This window comes from Equus asinus, chromosome 15 (assembly GCF_041296235.1).
Source record: "Equus asinus isolate D_3611 breed Donkey chromosome 15, EquAss-T2T_v2, whole genome shotgun sequence".
NCBI classification, from domain to species: Eukaryota; Metazoa; Chordata; class Mammalia; order Perissodactyla; family Equidae; genus Equus; species Equus asinus.
The window spans coordinates 28,659,337-28,678,086 of record NC_091804.1 but is presented as its reverse complement, the minus strand read 5'-3'; the positions used below and the strand labels follow the sequence as shown (position 1 = coordinate 28,678,086).

The following is an 18,750-nucleotide window of genomic DNA, read 5'->3' as shown; positions in this document are numbered from 1 at the left end:
GGCTCTTGCAAATGTAAATCCTTGTCACAAAAAGGAGCTGCAAGAAAATGTAGTTGATCTGATAAGCCATACCCTTTTTAATTAATATATTTATCATTATTCAACACATATTTAAGCACCTACTGGGCACCAGGCACTATGTTAGAAGCTATAGAATAAAAGAAAACCTGCAGATCTTACTCATGTAGAGTCAAAGGTATCAGGTAATTTAAAATTCTCTGTGCATCAGTTTCCTCATCTGCACAATGAGGATCTGTAAAAATTGGGATAACTCAATTGTTGTAAGGGTTAAATAAGACATTGTGTGGAAAATGCCTTGCTCAGTGCCTGTCACATAGTAAGTGCCCAGTCATTATACCTGCTATAATCATGTGAAGGACTTTATACACTGTCAAGTACAATGAGAAGCAGAATCACACTTCTTTTAATATATTGTCTCCAGACAAGGTCTTTTAGCTATGCCTGGGACCCTGTCAGCTCTGTAGCTTTAGAGACTTTCCTTTAGTCCTACTCCTTTAAAAGTGTGACTCTTTCTGAAGATCTCAGTAGTAAAACTTCTTTCTGAAAGTCAGAGCGGTAAAAGGCCATGCACAGACCCTAGCAGTAGACAGTTGGGTTGCTTCCAGTTTTTCACTCTTGTAAACAAGACTGAAGTGAACAGCCTTGTACATCTTTGTACACTTCTCTGATTGTTAACATAGAATCTACTTCAGGACTCTTTCTATGGTATCATATATCTTGGAAGTTCATTTTCCCTAAATCATTTCAGGTCTTTGAAGTTTTTCTCGATTCAGATGAGCTCTACCAGTTTGTAATGACCACATTGGATGGCTTGAAAAATGTGAAACATCCCTGCACCCAGCAGTCAGCGGGAGAATTGCTGATAACATTAGTGAAAAATGCAGAGTCCCGATTTGAGAAGGTAAAAAAGCTCAGTGGCCATTTTCTAGGTTTGAAATACTGGCAAGACCTCTCCCCTGCTGCAGCTGCTGAGGTCTCTTCTGCTTTTCCTGTTCAGCTGAGAACTGCTGCCGGGGACCACGGTCAAAGCCTTAGTCCATTGGTCAGTGTCTAACATTCATCCATTCAACAAGCCTGTAATAAACAACCACTATGGATGCAACTAGGGAGGGAGATTTTTAGAAATCCAAGTTATGGTCTATATTTCCCAGAGATATAAAGATATAATTAACACATATGAGAATGTTAACTTCAATTTAGATCTTCATCTAGGTTAATTAAAGGTGTCAAATTTTAAAAAGTCAAGCTATCAGTGATCCTAGAAGGAAGCTGACTTGTAAGCTTAAAATCAAGAGAATTTATTTAAATCTGTCTAAAATTGTTACATCAAGAAATCACAATATGATTAGATCATCTAGAAATATGGAAGGACATACTGGAAGAGATAAAGGGATAAAGGTAGTTGTCTCTGGAAAGCCGACCTGGGGAATGGGCAGGAGAGAGCCTTGAAATACCACTGGACTTTTTAAATTGTGTGCATGTTGCACTTTGATAAAAGTAAAAAGTAATTTTTAAATGATGAAAACCCAGTTTTTAACCTATTAAAATAGCAAAAATGCAAAAAAAACAGTATGATGAGAGCATTGTGAGATTGGCACTTGTATCGGTTGGGTGCTTTCAGCTGTGAAATAACCAGACCATGAGAAGATAGAGAGTTTACGGTCTCATACACCAAGAAGGCTGGAAGTGGAGTAGATTTTCTAAGATTGGTTCAGGGACTCAACAGTGTTATCAAAGAGCCAAGGGCTTTTCCATCTTTCCACTTTGCCTGTTCGTTTAAGTCATAAGATGGTCACTGCGGCGTCAGACTTTATGAGCGGATAAGACAAGACTATCCAGCGAAGAGAGATGTTGCCTTCCTTTTGTCCTTTTAATCAGAGAGGAAAATCTTTCCCAAAAGCCCCCAGTAGATTTTCCCTCATGTTTCATCAGCCAGAGTCGCATCCCTTGCTCATCCTTAAACCAATTTCTGGCAGCTGGTGATAATGACAGCCATTTTATGTGAGGTCATTGAGGAGTGACTCTCTGAGAAGCTGACATTTCCACAAAGACCTGAAGCCATGAGTCTATGAGTGGGAAGAGTAGTCCAAGCAGAGAAAGACCAAAGCCCGGCGGCTTCTGTTTCCTTTACCCTGAGCGAGATAGGCATCACTGGGAGGAAGGCGGTGACTCCTCTGGTACTCTTACAGTCAGAGTGGAAAAAAACCCAGCTTCCTTGCAACACTTTTATTAGTTCATCTTATTATCAAATCAATACATAATCATTAAGGAAAAATTAGAAAAAATATATAAGCAAAAAAAATTCCATCACTCAAAGACACATTATTAACATCTTTGTACATATGTTCTTCCAAATCCTTTTATATGCATATGCATACATACAGATATGTTTTAAGTAGTTTTGATAATAAACTTTTTAACAATAATAGGGGCTGGCCCCGTGGCCAAGTGGTTAAGTTTGCATGCTCCATTTCGGCGGCCCAGGGTTTCGCCGGTTCGGATCCTGAGCACGGACATGGCACCGCCCATCAGGCCATGTTGCCACATGCCACAACTATAAGGACCCACAACTAAAATATACAACTATGTACTGGGGGATTTGGGGAGAAAAAGCAAAAAGAAAAAAAAAAAAGAAGATTGGAAACAATTGTTAACTCAGGTGCCAATCTTTAAAAAAATAATAATAAAAACATTGTTTTAAAAGTCACCCCCAGGACCTCTTAGAAATAGCCACAATATTCTCAGTAATTATCACTGTCACACAGGATTAAGGTCTTAGTGATTTCTTTTCCTTCTTCAGGTGCCAGAAATTATGGATGTTATCTGTGCCAGGCTATCCATAATCAGCCAGCCTACAGTCCGCCACCAAATCATAAATACTGTGAGTTTGTTTATCTCCAGGCCCAAGTACACAGATGTAGTGATCAACCACCTTCTGTGTCATCCAGTACCATATGACAGGTAACAGAATCTGGTCCAGCCTCTGGATTAAATTGGGGTGTGTGACACAGCTGTCAGTATTGTGGAACATGGCTCCCCTCAGAAAACTAATGATATTCTTGTAGAGGAGATAAGATATAGACAGATACCTACAATATAAATAAAAATATAATGCATGAACATAATGAAACAATCCAAAAAATCCAGAAGGAAGAACATTTTACAAGACAGTTGGACTGAACTCTTCAAAAATGTTAGTGTCGTGAAAGAAAAAATGGTGCTGGGGGCACTGTTTTAGATAAAAAAACACTAAAGAGACATAACCAAATGCAATATGTGACTTTGATTGGATCCTGGATGAAAACCATAAAAGAAAATTGTGAGAAAATTTAAATATAGACTCTATACTAGATTATCAAATTATTTTCTTAGATGTAAAAGATAATGTGGTTATACAGAAGAATGCCCTTATTTTTAGGAGATAGATACTGAAGTTATTTAGGGGTGATGTCTGCATGCAATTGAGAAAGATTTAGCCAAAAAGTAAATAAATATGTACATAAAAAATATATGCATAAAGTATAAATATATGCATAAATAAGAATGGAATCAGAGAGAGGAACAAACAAGATGCCTTTTTTTAGATTAGTGGTTTTCAGAGGGAGGCAGTCTGGAAGGCCCAGGAGACGCCTTGTGGGGAAGGCAGTGCATCATGAGGAGAGGGCTCCAGGCCCCCACTCCACTTTAACCAGAGCAGCGCCTCTTTTTATCTGCTTTATATATTGTGATTGTGGGTAATTATTGTATTTGAAGAAAAGATTTCTCAGCTTTAAACTGTTTGAAACCACTTTCAGTGAATAGTTCTCACATAATGGCTTGCTGTAATGCTGATGTTTTCTGTAAGCTGAGTTAGACATTCTACCACTAAATCAAAAGGAGAACTTGTACCCATCCATGGAGAAATATGAGTTAATTTAGATTAAAAAAAATCTTCTTACTTTTCTATATTTCACTAATACGTTGTTTTCAAATCTTTCGTACTTGCTTCGTTATCTACAATAGATTCTTGTACAAAATATCTGATTTAGTACAAAATATTAAATGTATCTAGTTATTTTAAGAGTAATTTCAGCATTATTTTATGGTGTGTGTTTGTTCTAGCTCTTGGAGGACTTGAGAACCACTGCTTTAGATCGTATGAGAACTGTGGAATCTGTTAGAAATGGAAATGACTTAGTCAGGAAACTTCATTCTGATTATATTTTTGGTCATTTGCCTGAAGTCCGTTAGTTGATCTACATACAGATTGGGGTGATTGTTCTTAGGAGTCTTTTCAAGGCATCTGCTATGTGCACGGTGCTGCTAGGCACTGGAGAAATAATGGACAGGACATGGACCTGGCCTCAAGCAGCAAAGTCTGGTAGCAGACACAGACAAATAACAAAGGATCCCAAAGCAAAATAACAGAGTTCTGTGGAAGTCCCTAGGAGGGGACTTGACCTAATTAGATGAAGGATTGGGGAAGAGTTTCTGAAAGAAGGGCTGCCTCAAGCTGAGCTTTCAGTGTAAATTAGCCAGGTAGATAGTGGGATGGTGGAGTGGAAAAGGCCTTCCAGACAGAAGGAACAGCGAAAATGAATGCAAGGAAGGTATGAAACAGATTGATGAGTCCCAAAGTGATGGTGAGCAAACAAAAACCATGTCACAGCTACAGAATCACTGTCACTGGAGGTGAAACCTGTTCCATATTTTTAACAAACTCTCCGGATGACTTTTTTCACACTAAAATTTGTGAACCATTGGCTAATAGGCCAATGTGTGTGTTTTCCTAATTTAGATGAATTCTCAGCACACTTAACAAACGTACAGCAGACTAAGGCATTTTTGAAACACTTCTTCCACAGTAAATAACTTCTCAAAATACTTCATTTACTCCCTCAGGAATTCAGAGAACAAAAGAAGGTTAAGTAAGCATAGGATTTCTTAGTTTCATCCCAGAAACGAATGTTCATATTCCACAATCTCTTTCCCCAGCCATGAGCCTTTTCAGCATCCCACATTGCTTTTCTGGCCTTCCCTTTAGGAATCCTTTAGGATCTTCTTGCTTTGTTTTATTTACATATTAGATCATGAGAATAGGGAGTATAATATTGGAATAGTTTTAAGCCTCTCAGTTTTTAGAGTGATTCTGATGGAGAGAGTTGGAAGACCACACTTTAAAAAACACTGACTCTAGCACACAAAGATACCTAGGTAGATTCTGAAAATAAAAGAATGGATTAAAAGCATGAGTAATTCCCAGTCTTCCCCCAGTAATTTTCCTCCACAATGTTTATATAACTCTCAGGCCTTACCTTTGAGTCAATGGTAGAAGAGATGTTATTACAAACTGTCTTTCTTTGAGGAGACAAAGGGTCTCTTCTGAGGAGGATCAAAGCCTTGTTTCAGGGCTTGACCTTAGCCAAAATTTGAGGACCATAGACTGCATTGAATAAGTATGTCTTTGAATGCTTTCTGTGAGCCTGGCATTGTGCTAGGTCCTGAAGGATTCATAGAAGAAAAGCCAGACATAATCCCTGCCTTCAAGAGGGAACAGATATAGACAAACATACAGAGAACTGACAATAGTGCATTTAAGATCGAGGCAACCTCTCAAAGGAGGCATTCTTAAAGTGTTGGGGGAACTCTCAAGAGCAACATGGTGAAGAAGCAGCAAGGCTTCACAGAAGAGATGACACTGGAGCTGGACCTTGAAGGATTTTGATGGGCAGAGCAGAGTTATGGAAAGGGCTTCCCAACTTAAGGAAATAACATAAGCAAAGGTATAGGGTTTTCAAAGGCCATTGTTTGTTTGGTAAAGGTGAATAGTCTGGGTAGCTCCAGCACAGAGTATGTGCTGGGGGAGTTGTGAGAGTGAAAAGGTAGGTTAGGACAGTTCATGAGTGGTCTTGAAGTCCATGCTGTGGCAATGGGAACTTGAGTCTATCAAACCGTGGGAGTTACTGTTAGGAAATCAGATAGTAAGTCTTTTGATACCCTGAAGAACTGAGCAGATAGGAAAACCTCTTATAGATTGGATTCCAAACAGATTCCAGGGAGGTTGTGGTCATGGTAAGCCTATGATAAGCCATTGTCTTGAATCCTGTTCCTCTGGGATCTCTAGGCATCTGGCTGAGTTGTGGAGAACTCTGGAGGTGGAGCTGCCCAGCACAACCTGGATTCTGTGGAGGCTCTTGAGGAAGCTGCAGAAGTGCCACAATGTGCCCACGCAGGAGAAGATGGCCTATGTGGCTGTTGCTGTAAGCCGTTGAGCCCCTCCAACGTCAGCCCACCATGCTCCCCTCCTAGGACGACTGCCCAACACCCCATCTGGAGAGTATTCCTTTGGTTCCTCTGGAAGTTTGCTTCTGTCATGCATTTATAAATCTACAGTGTCTCTACCAAGGGATTGACATGGAGGGAGCTGGAGAGAGTGAAAGAATCAGTATGGTTTCCTATGTTGCAACATGCCTTCCCTCATCCTTTAGAAATAGTTAAGAGTAGGGCTGGCCCGGGGGCGCCGCAGTTAAGTTCGCACGTTCAGATCCCGGGTGCGGACATGGCACCGCTTGGCAAAAGCCATGCTGTGGTAGGTGTCCCACATATAAAAGTGGAGGAAGATGGGCATGGCTGTTAGCACAGGGCCAGTCTTCCTCAGCAAAAAGAGGAGGATTGGCAGCAGTTAGCTCAGGGCTAATCTTCCTCAAAAAAGAAAAAAAGTTGAGTAATACATCATCATAGTAATGCTAATAGTTCATCACAGTTAAGAGTAATACAAACTCATGGAAAAGAATTTCAAATAATATAGAAAAGTATAAAATAGAAAGCAGGGCTCCTCTTTGAGCAGAGATAGGTAAACTTTTCCTGTAAAGGTCCACATGGTAAATATTTTAGATTTTGCAGGCAACATAGAGTCTCCATCACATATTCTTTGGATTTTTTTTTAATACAATCCTTTAAAAATCTAAAAAGCATACTTAGCTCATGGTTATATCATCTCCATAAAAATGAACTTTCTAGAAGTGCTTATGCATATAGAAACTTTTTTTGTATGTATTTGGTAAACTTTTTTCCCCCATATGTTTTTTTAAATAGACTTTATTTCTTAGAGGAGTTTTAGGTTCACAGCAAAATTGAGCAGAAAGTACAGAGAGTTCCTATATACTCCCTCCCTGCTAAACACACAGCCTGCCCCACTATCAATATATACATTTTTACTTTATTTTCTTCCCTACCAGTTTACGGTTCAGCTTTCTCTGGCCTAAGTTATTACCATACGTGTGTTTTAGCTTCCAAAATCATTTTGACATCTCTAATGTATTATTGTCTCCTCTCCTATTCTGTCTGTTCTTGTGGGTTTATACCTTTTTAAAAATCCCTATAATGTCATTTTAGTGCAGTTTTAGGGAGTTAGGGCAGATAAAAGTATATATTTAATCAGGTCAGTCTATAAATTGTATATGTATATTAATAGGATCATACTATATATTCTGTTTGATGATTTGCTGTTTTTCATTTAACAAAATATGAACTAGGGGCCGGCCCAGTGGCGCAGCGGTTAAGTGCACACGTTGTGCTTCTTGGTGACCCGGGGTTCGCCAGTTCAGATCCCGGGTGCAGACATGGCATTGCTTGGCAAGCCGTGCTGTGGCAGGCATCCCACATATAAAGCAGAGGAAGATGGGCATGGATGTTAGCTCAGGACCAGTCTTCCTCAGCAAAAGGAGGAGGATTGACAGCAGATGTTAGCTCAGGGCTAATCTTCCTCAAAAAAAAAATGAGCTATATTTCATATCAATATATAGTGCTCTCTGTTATCTCTTTCATGCCTGCATAGTAATTTATTTATTTTTAATTACCTTTTTAAAAATAGGTAATACTTGGGGCCAGCCCCGTGGCCTTGTGGTTAAGCTCAGCACATTCTGCTTCAGCAGCCCAGGTTCACTTCCCGGGCTGGACCTATACCACTCATCAACCATTCTGTGGCAGTGACCCACATACAAAATAGAGGCAGATGTTAGCTTAGGGTGAATCTTCCTCAGCAAAAAAAAATAGGTAAGGGGCCAACTCCATGGCTGAGTGGTTAAGTTCACTCATTCTGCTTCTGTGACCCAGAGTTTTGCTGGTTCAGATCCTGGGCACAGACCTAGCACCACTCATCAAGCCATGCTGCGATGACATCCCACATGCCACGACTAGAAGCACCCACAACTGAAAATATACAACTATGTACTGGGGGACTTTGGGGAGAAGAAGAAAAAATAAAATCTTAGAAAAAAATAGGTAATACATGGTACAGAACCATTTATTTCACTATCACGTTTCATATTAGTGAACATTTTGACAGTTTTCACACTTCTGCCATTAAAACAGTGCTGTAGCAAACTTAATCATGCATACATAAATTTTGTTATACATACCCAATTATTTTCTTAGAATAAAGTCCATTGAAGGGAAGTTTCTAGGACAAGGGGTGGACTTATTTAAACTTTTGATAATGTTCCCAGATGGTCCTCTAGAATGTTGCCCTTCTCCCAGTTGTGTGTGAGAATGCCTGTTTACCCACACCCTCACCACACTGAGCCTTACCAGTCTTTTCATTGTTGCCTAGCTGATAGGTGAAAAAGGAACATGTTTTAATTATTATTTCATTTTGGTGAAGTTGAACATTTGTATATTTTTTAAAAAATTATTTTGTTGAGGTCTTATTGGCTTTTAACATTGTATAAATTTCAATTGTACATTATTATATTTCACTTTCTGTATAGACTGCATCGTGCTCACCACTAATCTAGTTTTTATCCATTACCATAAATATGTGGCCCTTTACCCCTTTCACCCTCCCTGTATATGTTTTTTTTTCTCTAAAGATTGGCACCTAACAACTCTTGCCAATCTTTTTTTTTTTTTTTGCTTTTTCTCCCCAAATCCCCCCAGTACATAGTTGTATATTTTAGTTGTGGCATGTGGGATGCCACCTTGACATGGCCTGATGAGCAGTGCCATGTCCACGCCCAGGATCCGAACCAGCGAAACCCTGAGCCTCCAAAGTGGAACGCACGAACTTAACCGCTTGGCCACGGGGCCAGCCCCCTCCCTGTATATGTTTTTTAATTGGCCATTTATAGTTCTTCTTTTGTGACTTGTCTGCTCATGTCCTATACACCAGTGCTCCTCAATTTTAATATGCACACAAACCACATTCATCTGTGGGTCTAATCGAAATAGAGATTCTGGTGCAAAATGTCTGGGGTGAGGGTTTGGAATTCTCCATTTTTAACCAGCTCCCAGGTGATGCCAGTGCTGCTCCTGTGTGGCCCACGCATTGAGTAGCAAGCCTTTATGTTTTTTTCTGTACTGATATGTAAGAGCATTTTATATATTAAGAATATCACATTGATGCAAATACTTTTCCGGGTTATTTGTCATCTAACTTTGTTTATGATAAATTTTGCCCTGGCTTTATATTTGTATGTGGTCAAATATGTTAATAGTTTCCTTTATAGTTTCCTTCTGGATTTCAGGACTCCCCTCACTCTTTGGTAACTTTTAATGACCACTTCACTCCTATTCCTTTTCCCCTCACTTTCGTGTTCCTGCACGACTGCCACTACTGTTCTGCATATGGGATAGTAGAACCAGAAAGCATATTCTGGCACAAGCAGACGTCAAGTAAAAGTAAGGATTAGGGCTAGCAGGTGTTCAGCTCTGCTGTGTGCCTTTTCTACCACAGGCAACAGATGCCCTTTATGAGGTGTTTGTGGGAAACAGGCTCCGAGCAGCTACGTTCCGACTCTTTCCTCAGCTTCTCATGACACTGCTCATCCAGATTCACCACAGCATCGGCCTCACCATGTCTGATGTCACCATCCCAAGTGGGCTGTACACAGGACAGGAAATGTCTTCCGAGGTCACCCCTCTGTGGTACTGCCCCTTGTGATTTCATTGACCTTAACTAATCACTGGGCACTGTGGTAGACATGAGGATAGCCAAGATGTGGTCCCAACTGTGGGAGAGTTTACAGTCTGCCACTCCCAGGAGACAAGTTGAAATGCCTGTGAGTTACTGTGGGCTTTCGTTGGTTGTCTTTTTTTTGATTGGTGCCAAGGTAAATGTGGCTGTCTGGGTCCAGATGCCCTGTAAAATAATGTGCGATATCGTGCCAGCCCCTTCTTTTTTTTTAAAGATTTTATTTTTCCTTTTTCTCCCCAAAGCCCCCCGGTACATAGTTGTGTATTTTTTTAGTTGTGGGTCCTTCTAGTTGTGGCATGTGGGATGCTGCCTCAGCGTGGCTTGATGAGCGGGGCCGTGTCTGCGCCCAGGATTCGAACCAGCGAAACCCTAGGCTGCCAAAGCAGAGCACAGGAACTTAACCAGTCGGCCACGGGGCTGGCCCCTGCCAGCCCTTTCTTGATAAGTCAAGTAGAGACAGAGACAAGTAAAACAGCCTTAAACCCACCTCTGAAACCGTACTGATCCACACTTGAACAATAGCTCATCTCCGTTTTATTGCATGGAGAGGTATTTTTAGTTCCCCATTAGGGTCTCAGTAGAAATCCCTTAGTGTCGCTATGGCACATGGATTTCTTTCAGAGGAAGTGCTATGATGTGGAATATTTAAGAACACCTAAGAGTCAGGAGAACTGAGTCCTAATTCCCATTCATTTAACCAGCTGTGTACCGTGGGCAAATTTTTCTGTTGCTCTGTGCCTTACTTTCCTCGTCTGTAAATGAGATCAGGCCAGGTGTTCTCCAAGGACCCCTCCAGCTTTAAGACTGTCTAATGTGGGCTAGCCCCGGTAGCCTAGTGGTTAAGTTCAGTGCGCTCTACTTCAGCAGCCCGGGTTCAGTTCCTGGGCACGGACCTCCACCACTTGTCTGTCAGTGGCCATGCTGTCATGGCAGCTCTCATACAAAAAGAGGAAGATTGGCAACAGATGTTAGCTCAGAGTGAATCTTCCTCAGCAAAAAAAAAAAAAAGAGGAAGACTGGCAATAGATGTTAGCTCAGGGCAAATCTTCCTCAGCAAAAAAAAAAAAAAAAAAAAAAATTCTCTTATGTCCAGGATACTATTCAATAACTAGCGTTTTTGGGGTTTTTAAAAACGATTTTATTTTTCCTTTTTCTCTCCAAAGCCCCCTGGTACATAGTTGTATATTTTTAGTTGTAAGTCCCTCCAGCTGTGGCATGTGGGACACTGCCCCAGCATGGCCTGATGAGCGGTGCCATGTCCATGCCCAGGATCCAAACCGGCGAAACCCTGGGCTGCCAAAGTGGAGCATGTGAACTTAACCACTGGGCCACGGGGCCGGCCCCTCAATAACTAGTTTTAAAAAGCAATGGGGGTAAACTTTATGGAGTGTAAATTGTATTTAAATAAAGCTTTAAAAAAGCAGTGGGGGAGCCGGCCCGGTGATGTAGTGGTTATGTTCACACACTCTGCTTCAGTGGCCCTGGGTTCATGAGTTCAGATCCTGGGTGTGGGCCTACACACCACTCAGCAAGCTATGCTATGGTGGCGTCCCACATACAAAATAGAGGAAGATTGGCAACAGATGTTAGCTCAGGGCCAATCTTCCTCACTGAAAAAAAAAAAAAAAAGCAGTGGGTATCTGTTTAGCATCCCACATCATTTGTTTTATCATAGATTTCTTTCCAAACTCCCAGGGAAACAAAATCTAGTTATTAGAGCATTAAGAGTCTTTTTTTTTTTTTTTTTAGCATTAGGAGTCTTTTAGGAAATCTAGAAAGAAGAGAATTACAGTCCAGCAGCTATCAGTGCATGGCCCTCCTCAGGGAGAGCAGGGCGATTGTGTGCTGTACATTGGAGGGTCCTGTTCTATTCACTTGTACTGTTTTTGTTTGATTTAGCTTCGCCATACAGGCTACAAAGACTCTTCTCCTCAGAACATGGTGCTGGCAGGAATTCCACATCATGGAAAAGAATAAAGGATGGGCCCTCCTGGAAGGAAAAGAGTGCCATCTTCAGGGAGTATCTCTCCTTGCCAAGTAAGGCTTCCTTGCCATGCATATCTTCCCTAAATCAGCATTGTTTTAAGGTATTTTTTTCCCTTTTAGTTATCACAGCAACTAAGTTCGGATAATCTTCTCATCACAGGGTGGGCAAAGACCCGTAATGCTAGGGAGATTTCAGAGGTCCTGACCCTGCCATGCCCTCCTGTGTACCTGAATCTGGGCAAAAACTTCAGAGGGCCCCCAGCCCTGGGAACGATGCTCTCTGGATGGGAGCACCTCTGAGAGTTGTTCCGTCTGTGTTCTGTTTTGCAGTGCATTGCTGGAAAGAAATCACCTCCTTGCACATAAGGTCATGTACTTGTTAGTCCCTCTTCTTAACCGAGGGAATGATAAACATAAACTCACATCTGCAGGCTTTTTTGTGGAGGTAAGACTCATTCTTTAGAAGCTGGATTCGGGAAGCCTATAAAGCAGTAATACCTGCCTCCAAGACCCTATTGGACTAAGTGGCAGGCTGGGATCCATTTCAGATGTGGGACAGAAATAGTTTCAGATTCAAGCCTATTGAAATTCTTCCTTCCACGTGTTCATTATTCAGCGTTCCTTATGTGCCTACAGTGTAAGCACCATCCTGTAATGTATGTGCTGGATAATAGAGCTTTCAAAAGAGAATCTGTATTTTGGAGTTGGTGAGAAGGTGGTTCCTCTCATGAAAAAGGGCCTAAAAGTAACTTCTTTGGCTGATTTCTGGGTTCTTTCAGCTTCTCCAGAGTCCAGTGGCTAGGAGACTGCCCAGCATATACTCTGTTGCCCGCTTGAGAGACTGGCTACATCATGGAAATAATCTCTTTAAAAATCTTGCCCTGAGGGGACTGCACAATCTTCTCAGACACCAGGAGATGGTAGGAGGGGCCCCCAGACCACTGATTCTTAAGTCACAAATAAAACACACCCCAGAAAGTTATCCAAGAAACTGGTAATGGCTAAGGAGGAAATTGGGTAGCCTGTGAACAGGAGTGGGTGGGAGTACATTCCTTGGTACCATTTGAATTTTATTCCTAGGAAATATGCAAGTACTGACCATTAAACGTTTAATGAAATTAAGAGGAATAAAAAGTCCAAGTCACATATATTCATAATATTTGAAACTTGCAGTTTGTGTAGGAGATACCCTCATTATCACCACAACCTGGGCAACATTCAGGTGTCCTTTTATGCTTTGTACCGTGTCGCCCTGTAGGTAAATTGGATAGGCCATTGTACCTGCTTCCAAGATGCTTATCATCTAAGACCAAGATCACTGACATTCATGTTGGAAGCTCATTTCCACAGGCCTACCTAGAAACTAAGCCTAGGTCAGAAGAGAAGATTAACCCCTGAAGCTTCCATTTTATCACTTGAGTTCTATTTCTTTTATGTAAAAAAATATATATACATATATGTAAAACAAAAATGACAAATGTTAACTTATGTCAATTCTGGTTGATTGGATACATGAATATTTGTTGCCTTATTCTATATACTTTTTACATGTAAGTTTTAAACTTTAAAACCCTGAGACTGCTTCCTTTTGGAGGTTTCAGAAGAGCAGAATCCCAATTCAGAATGAGAAGGACCCTAAGGGTCCTTAGTCAATTCCTGCTTGAAGTCCTGCAAGGAATCTTTTAGCTTTTGTTTGGATACCTACCACGCTGGGGAACTCAGTGTGACCTGAGGTAGCCATTCCACTTTCTCTCGTGGTTAGGAGAGCAATTCCTTACCTTAAGTCCAAGTCCATGTCGCTAGACCATCCCCACCTAGTCCCACTTCTGCCCTGTGAGGCAACTCACAATAGCTTGCTCCTTTCTCTATATATCTGCCCTGCCAGTACTGAGAGAGGGCAGCCATGCCCTCTTTACTTCTCTGTTCTTGACTAGCCAGCATCACCAAAAATTCCACAAGCACCAGGTACTGAGTAAAGGTGGGGAGCCCTACTTTGGTACCAAACGAAGTGCTATCAGGGGAGGTGATGGTGCACTCCCTTTGGACACACAGAGTGAAGACATCAAGAGCCTGTTGCCGAGCATCTTAGACCTCTTGTGTGAAACCGACGAGAAGGTTGTTTTGTTGGCCATCCAGATACTCCTGCAACTTGTCGGCATAATGGATTTCACCACCCTGACTGACATGATGAGGACCTTATTCTCCTTATTTGGTGATGTAAGACAAAGAGAGAGGAGAGACTTTCTTAGGGGGAGGGTAATTGGCATAACAGCAAATAGAAGTTGGGGTACTAATAAATACACTATTTTATGTAGTACTTTTTATGTTGAGAGCACTTTCACATCTCCTCTTTTAAGACCCTTCTAGGTAACCCATGATGTTGGTAGGGCTGGTCTTAGTATTTTTCAGATTAAAAAAACTGAGACATAGAGACTTGCCAAGGTACCCCCCTGCTTCGTGGGATGGGGAAGGAGTTTGTATAAGAAAAGACATTGTCTTTCCTTTCAAGGAACAATCAGGACTGGGTCAAGATGGTGGACTATACATATGCCCCCATCCCAAATCCCAAAGGTTATTCAAAAAGGAAAACATGGAGCACAAAGAACCACATCCGTGGAAGAGTCAAATATGCCAAGGCTGGGATTTTGAATTTCAGCAAAACAGCTTGTGTGAATGGTTAGTACCAGTCAGGAATAAGCTGTGACGACTACAGGTGGGATTGCCCATTTCTCATTTGTAGAGTGAAAGAACAAGTAGTGCAAAAGCAGCAAGTCTTGCTATCTCCACATATGTTTGGTTTCTTGCCCTCAGCTGCCTAAAGCTAAACAGCCTCGTGTTAGGACTGGTGTTTCAACTGACTTGGAGCTCTTATAAGTTAAGTACGAACACTTTCAGTGAGTTGCTTCCCTTTGGATACTCCCTTCATAGGTGAGACCTGATGTTCACCGCTTCTCCATGACCCTCTTTGGAGCCTCCATAAAGTCTGTGAAATACACAGATAAGAAGGGTGTAGAGAACCAAGTCCTGGACAGCTTGGTCCCACTACTTTTGTATTCTCAGGATGAAAATGATGCAGTAGCTGAGGTAATCCCTACTGTCAATTTCTTTCAGCCCTGAATAACTTCAAATCCAGAGCCAAATCTGTAAATAAGTATTCATATCTTTGAGGGCAGAGACTTTGTGGTATCCTCTTTATTTCCCATTTCCTCCGGCACAGGCTACCTTTCAATTATTTTGGCCAAATGAATTGTGCAAAAAATCTTACTCCTTATTTCTGTATAGGTAATTATGGCCCTTTGTTGGTAAGAATGATGTATTATACCTTGTTGTAGCCACACCTCAATATTCAGCCTAGCATAGAGCCCTAACAGTGCCCAATTCAATAAACTCTTTTTGTTGATGATAATGATAATATTTTATTATCTGTATTCTTTCACTCAAGAACTGCCTCATGGCCTTGAGACAAATGGACTTGTGTTGAGGCTAAGTAAGAAATAGTAGCGTCTCTGACAATCTGGAGAAGACTTTACCTCTCCTTAATCTTCCAGGGGTTTCTGCCATAAGAGTTGTGGGTGGGATGTCATCATCTTTAGTGCTGTCCCTCAGACTGTCCTTTAGATTGTCCCACACCTCAGAAGCCTGTCCATTCCAGTGTGCTAACTATGACCACCAGTTACAGCAAAACAGAGAGATAGGTTTAGGCTGGAAAAATATTTGCTGGAGCTCTCACCTACCCACGCTCCCTCTTACAGAAATGGAAGAGGGTTCAGAAACAGGATTTAAGATTATGGTGGGCCTTGGCACCTTGTTATGGGGGAAGTTTTATGGCCTTATAGCCATAAATATGAAATATTTCAGACTCCAATCAAGTATAGAGCAGAGCTTCCCAACCAAGTGATGGGAAAGTATGCCCTGTAGGGGTTACAGATATACGGAGGTATTGATACCCAACCATCCCATGCCCCGCCAGCCTTTGGCAATCAGGCAAGGTGTAGAGCAGCCGAGGCTCTGGGCTTATTTTCCTTCAAACCTTGAGCAACCTCTATCCACCTCTTTAAGGTTCCTCAGAGGGTAGCCTAAGCAGAGAAGAGGGATCTAACGTTAGACAGGTTAGGAATCACTGACAGGGAATATAAGAAACACCCCTGTATCCACCACCCACTCCAAGAAATAAGACAGGAATAAATCATGCACCTATTCCCAAATGAGTTCCCCCAAGAACTACCATCCTGAATTTTGTTTTTATCATTTCTGTAGTAATATTTTTCATGTTTTAAAACTTTGTTGTATCATTTATAAATCTTTCAGCAACTTGCTTTTTTGTTGTTTTTGTTTAACATTATATTTGTAAGAGTTATCCATGTTGTATAGCTCTAGTTCATTTGCTTTCAATGCTATAGAGAATTCCATCATGTGATTATCCTACAATTTATTTCATTCTCCTATTCCTGGACATTTAGATTATTTTCAATTTTTCATTAGTACAATGCTGCAATGAATATTGTACATATTTTTGTGTCTGTACATGTGTGAGAGTTTCTTGAGGGCATAAACCCAGAAGTGGAATATCTGGGTATCTCTAACTTTACTAGATACTTACAAATTGTTAAGCAAAGTAGCTTAACTAATTTGTATTCCCATAAGTCCCCAGAGGGTTTTTAATGGCCCAAATATCTGGTGGACCTGGGACAAAACACTTGCTTAGAGTCATCAGAAGAGTTGTATGGTGAATGGGAGGCATTCTGAGAGCAATGAATAGAGAAGAGGGCCACTTGCTAAATTTTGCTCAGGTATCTGGATCAGGAAAGGATCAATACTCTCCAGAGTTCCTTCCAAGCCAGAGATTCTATAAGGATGTGAGAAAAGGAGGTATACTTCCCTGTGTAGACTGACAGAAAAATGTCATAGGAGTAGCAAGTGGGCATAGGAGCCTGCCTCTCGGACATGGGGTAATGGGAACTCCTGCACAAATCTCTGGTCTGGGTATTACAGCTGATAGCTCTCACTTTTGCCCTAGAGCAGTGGTTTCCGCATCCTCTCCAGAACCCCACAGGTTTATGAGTCCCCTTTAGGGACAGTTTGGGGAAGGTGAAGGAGAGCAAGACTCTGGTTCCTTTCCTCCCCTCCCCTCACTTCAACCAGGATAATTCTGAGTTTATCAGCTTTTCATATTAGACTTTAGTGTCAGTGTTATTTGAAGAAAGGTTACCCCAGCTAAAAAATGTTATAAAATGCTGATCTCTGATAATCCTTTTCACAGGAGAGCAGGCGAGTCCTAACTATATGTGCGCAGTTCCTGAAGTGGAGGCTGCCCCACGAAGTGTACTGCAGAGATCCCTGGTACATCAGCCCTCGTGAAGTTGGAACAGTCTGCAAATTCTTTGTATGTGAACAATAATGGCTTTTTTTTAACTCTTTAATATGCTGACATTTTTTTCAGACATAGTTTTTAACGGAGGAACAAGATATGAAATATTTCCCATCCCTTTTCACATCAGCAGTTAATATCTATGAACTGTCTTGTACTGTGAATCTATTCTTCTATAGTTTCTTCCCAACTGGGTCACAAATTTACTTTGTGTTATCACCCTTCCTTACAAAAAGACTGATGAACTCTTGGGAGCCCTGCTAACCTGGGCCAGAGACTACAGGGTCAGGCTGATAGTACACGCTCAAAATCTGCTTGTGGAGTGTGGAGTTATATATTGCCTTTACAATGATCTCTAATCCTTTCCTTGGATTTAGTGGATTGTTTTACCCTCCATCAGAGCATGTTCAGGGAGCCCCAAGCAAGGGCTGCCATGCATGATGGCAGCATGCTGCTGGCTCTGCCTGGACCTAGATGGCATCCTTTCTCTTCAAAAACTTGACAAAGGCTACTGTGGCTGATCTTAGGGGCAGGCTTGAGCCAGGGAAGCCTCAGAGTGCCCATCCATGGCTTCCTAGACAACTGACTCTAAAACCACTGGGATCCTACTATGAAGACCCTAGGACTGACTATTCCCAGAGATCTTCTATATGTGTAGCCTGTTTAGGACCAGTAAGGGCTCCTCCAAGCAGATTTACAGGGCTAAGAAGCCCCACAGTGCCCTTGCATCAGGCTTTCCACTGGGGATTCCCTCTGTGACCTGCAGCCAAACCTATAAGTGATACACTGATTGCTGTATTTATAGCAGGAAATTCAGTGCTCTCAATGAATAAGACTACAGATTGTCCATGTTAAATCATAAGTTCTATGAGAACAAATTCCTGTTTTTCTCCGCCTATCTCTAAAGTGCCTATCCTTGTAAGAGATCCAGAGAGGTGAGTTAATTCATCTAATAAGCATAACACATCCAGTGTGCAACAGGCTGTAGAGAACCCAGAAACGTGCCAAGGATTAAAACTTCCTAGGAGGAGTTTTTTGCTAGTTAGTAAGGGAGATAAAACCTCTGAGGAACATTAAATAGAAACTCAAGGTGGAAAATGATATGTGTCAAGAGAGGAGTACTGTAAAACGCTCAGAGCAGAGTTAGGTCAGGAAGGCAAGAGCTGTCAGGGAAGAGCCCACAGGGAGGCAGAGCTCAAGGTGGAGCTTAGAGAATGGAGAAGAGTTAGATACAGAGAAGTGAAGATGGATTTAGAGGTGTTACAGGCACAATATGCAGCATGAATGAGTGTGAGCAAGATGTATTCAGAGAATTTAACTTTTTCTGGGGCCTTGTTATTCTGAATATACAATATTCATTGAGCAACTGTAGTTATTTCAAGCACTATATACGTATATCTGACATAGTCCCTCACTCTGGAAC

The 18,750-nt window shown here is 41.4% G+C and overlaps 1 protein-coding gene across 12 annotated transcripts in view; it reads left to right on the top strand.

Annotated features, from left to right (window-relative positions):
- Positions 1–18,750, top strand: part of MROH8 (maestro heat like repeat family member 8) — a 51,870-nt gene that overhangs the window by 27,584 nt on the left and 5,536 nt on the right. For 5 of the 12 annotated variants that reach the window (XR_006514024.2, XR_001399025.3, XM_044748363.2 and 2 more), the window contains 10 exons: positions 770–922; positions 2,822–2,982; positions 6,125–6,260; positions 9,734–9,924; positions 11,873–12,010; positions 12,290–12,404; positions 12,739–12,879; positions 14,012–14,176; positions 14,888–15,043; positions 17,220–17,342. Coding sequence is in view for 6 of the 12 variants with exons in the window: in XM_044748363.2 (XP_044604298.1) it covers positions 770–922; positions 2,822–2,982; positions 6,125–6,260; positions 9,734–9,924; positions 11,873–12,010; positions 12,290–12,404; positions 12,739–12,879; positions 14,012–14,176; positions 14,888–15,043; positions 17,220–17,342 (1,479 nt within the window). In the remaining 6 variants the exon portion in view is untranslated. Of the gene's footprint in view, positions 1–769; positions 923–2,821; positions 2,983–6,124; positions 6,261–9,733; positions 9,925–11,872; positions 12,100–12,289; positions 12,405–12,738; positions 12,880–14,011; positions 14,177–14,887; positions 15,044–17,219; positions 17,343–18,750 lie in introns of those variants that run through there. The other 7 variants (XR_011494632.1, XM_044748368.2, XM_044748365.2 and 4 more) reach the window with 6 other exon arrangements.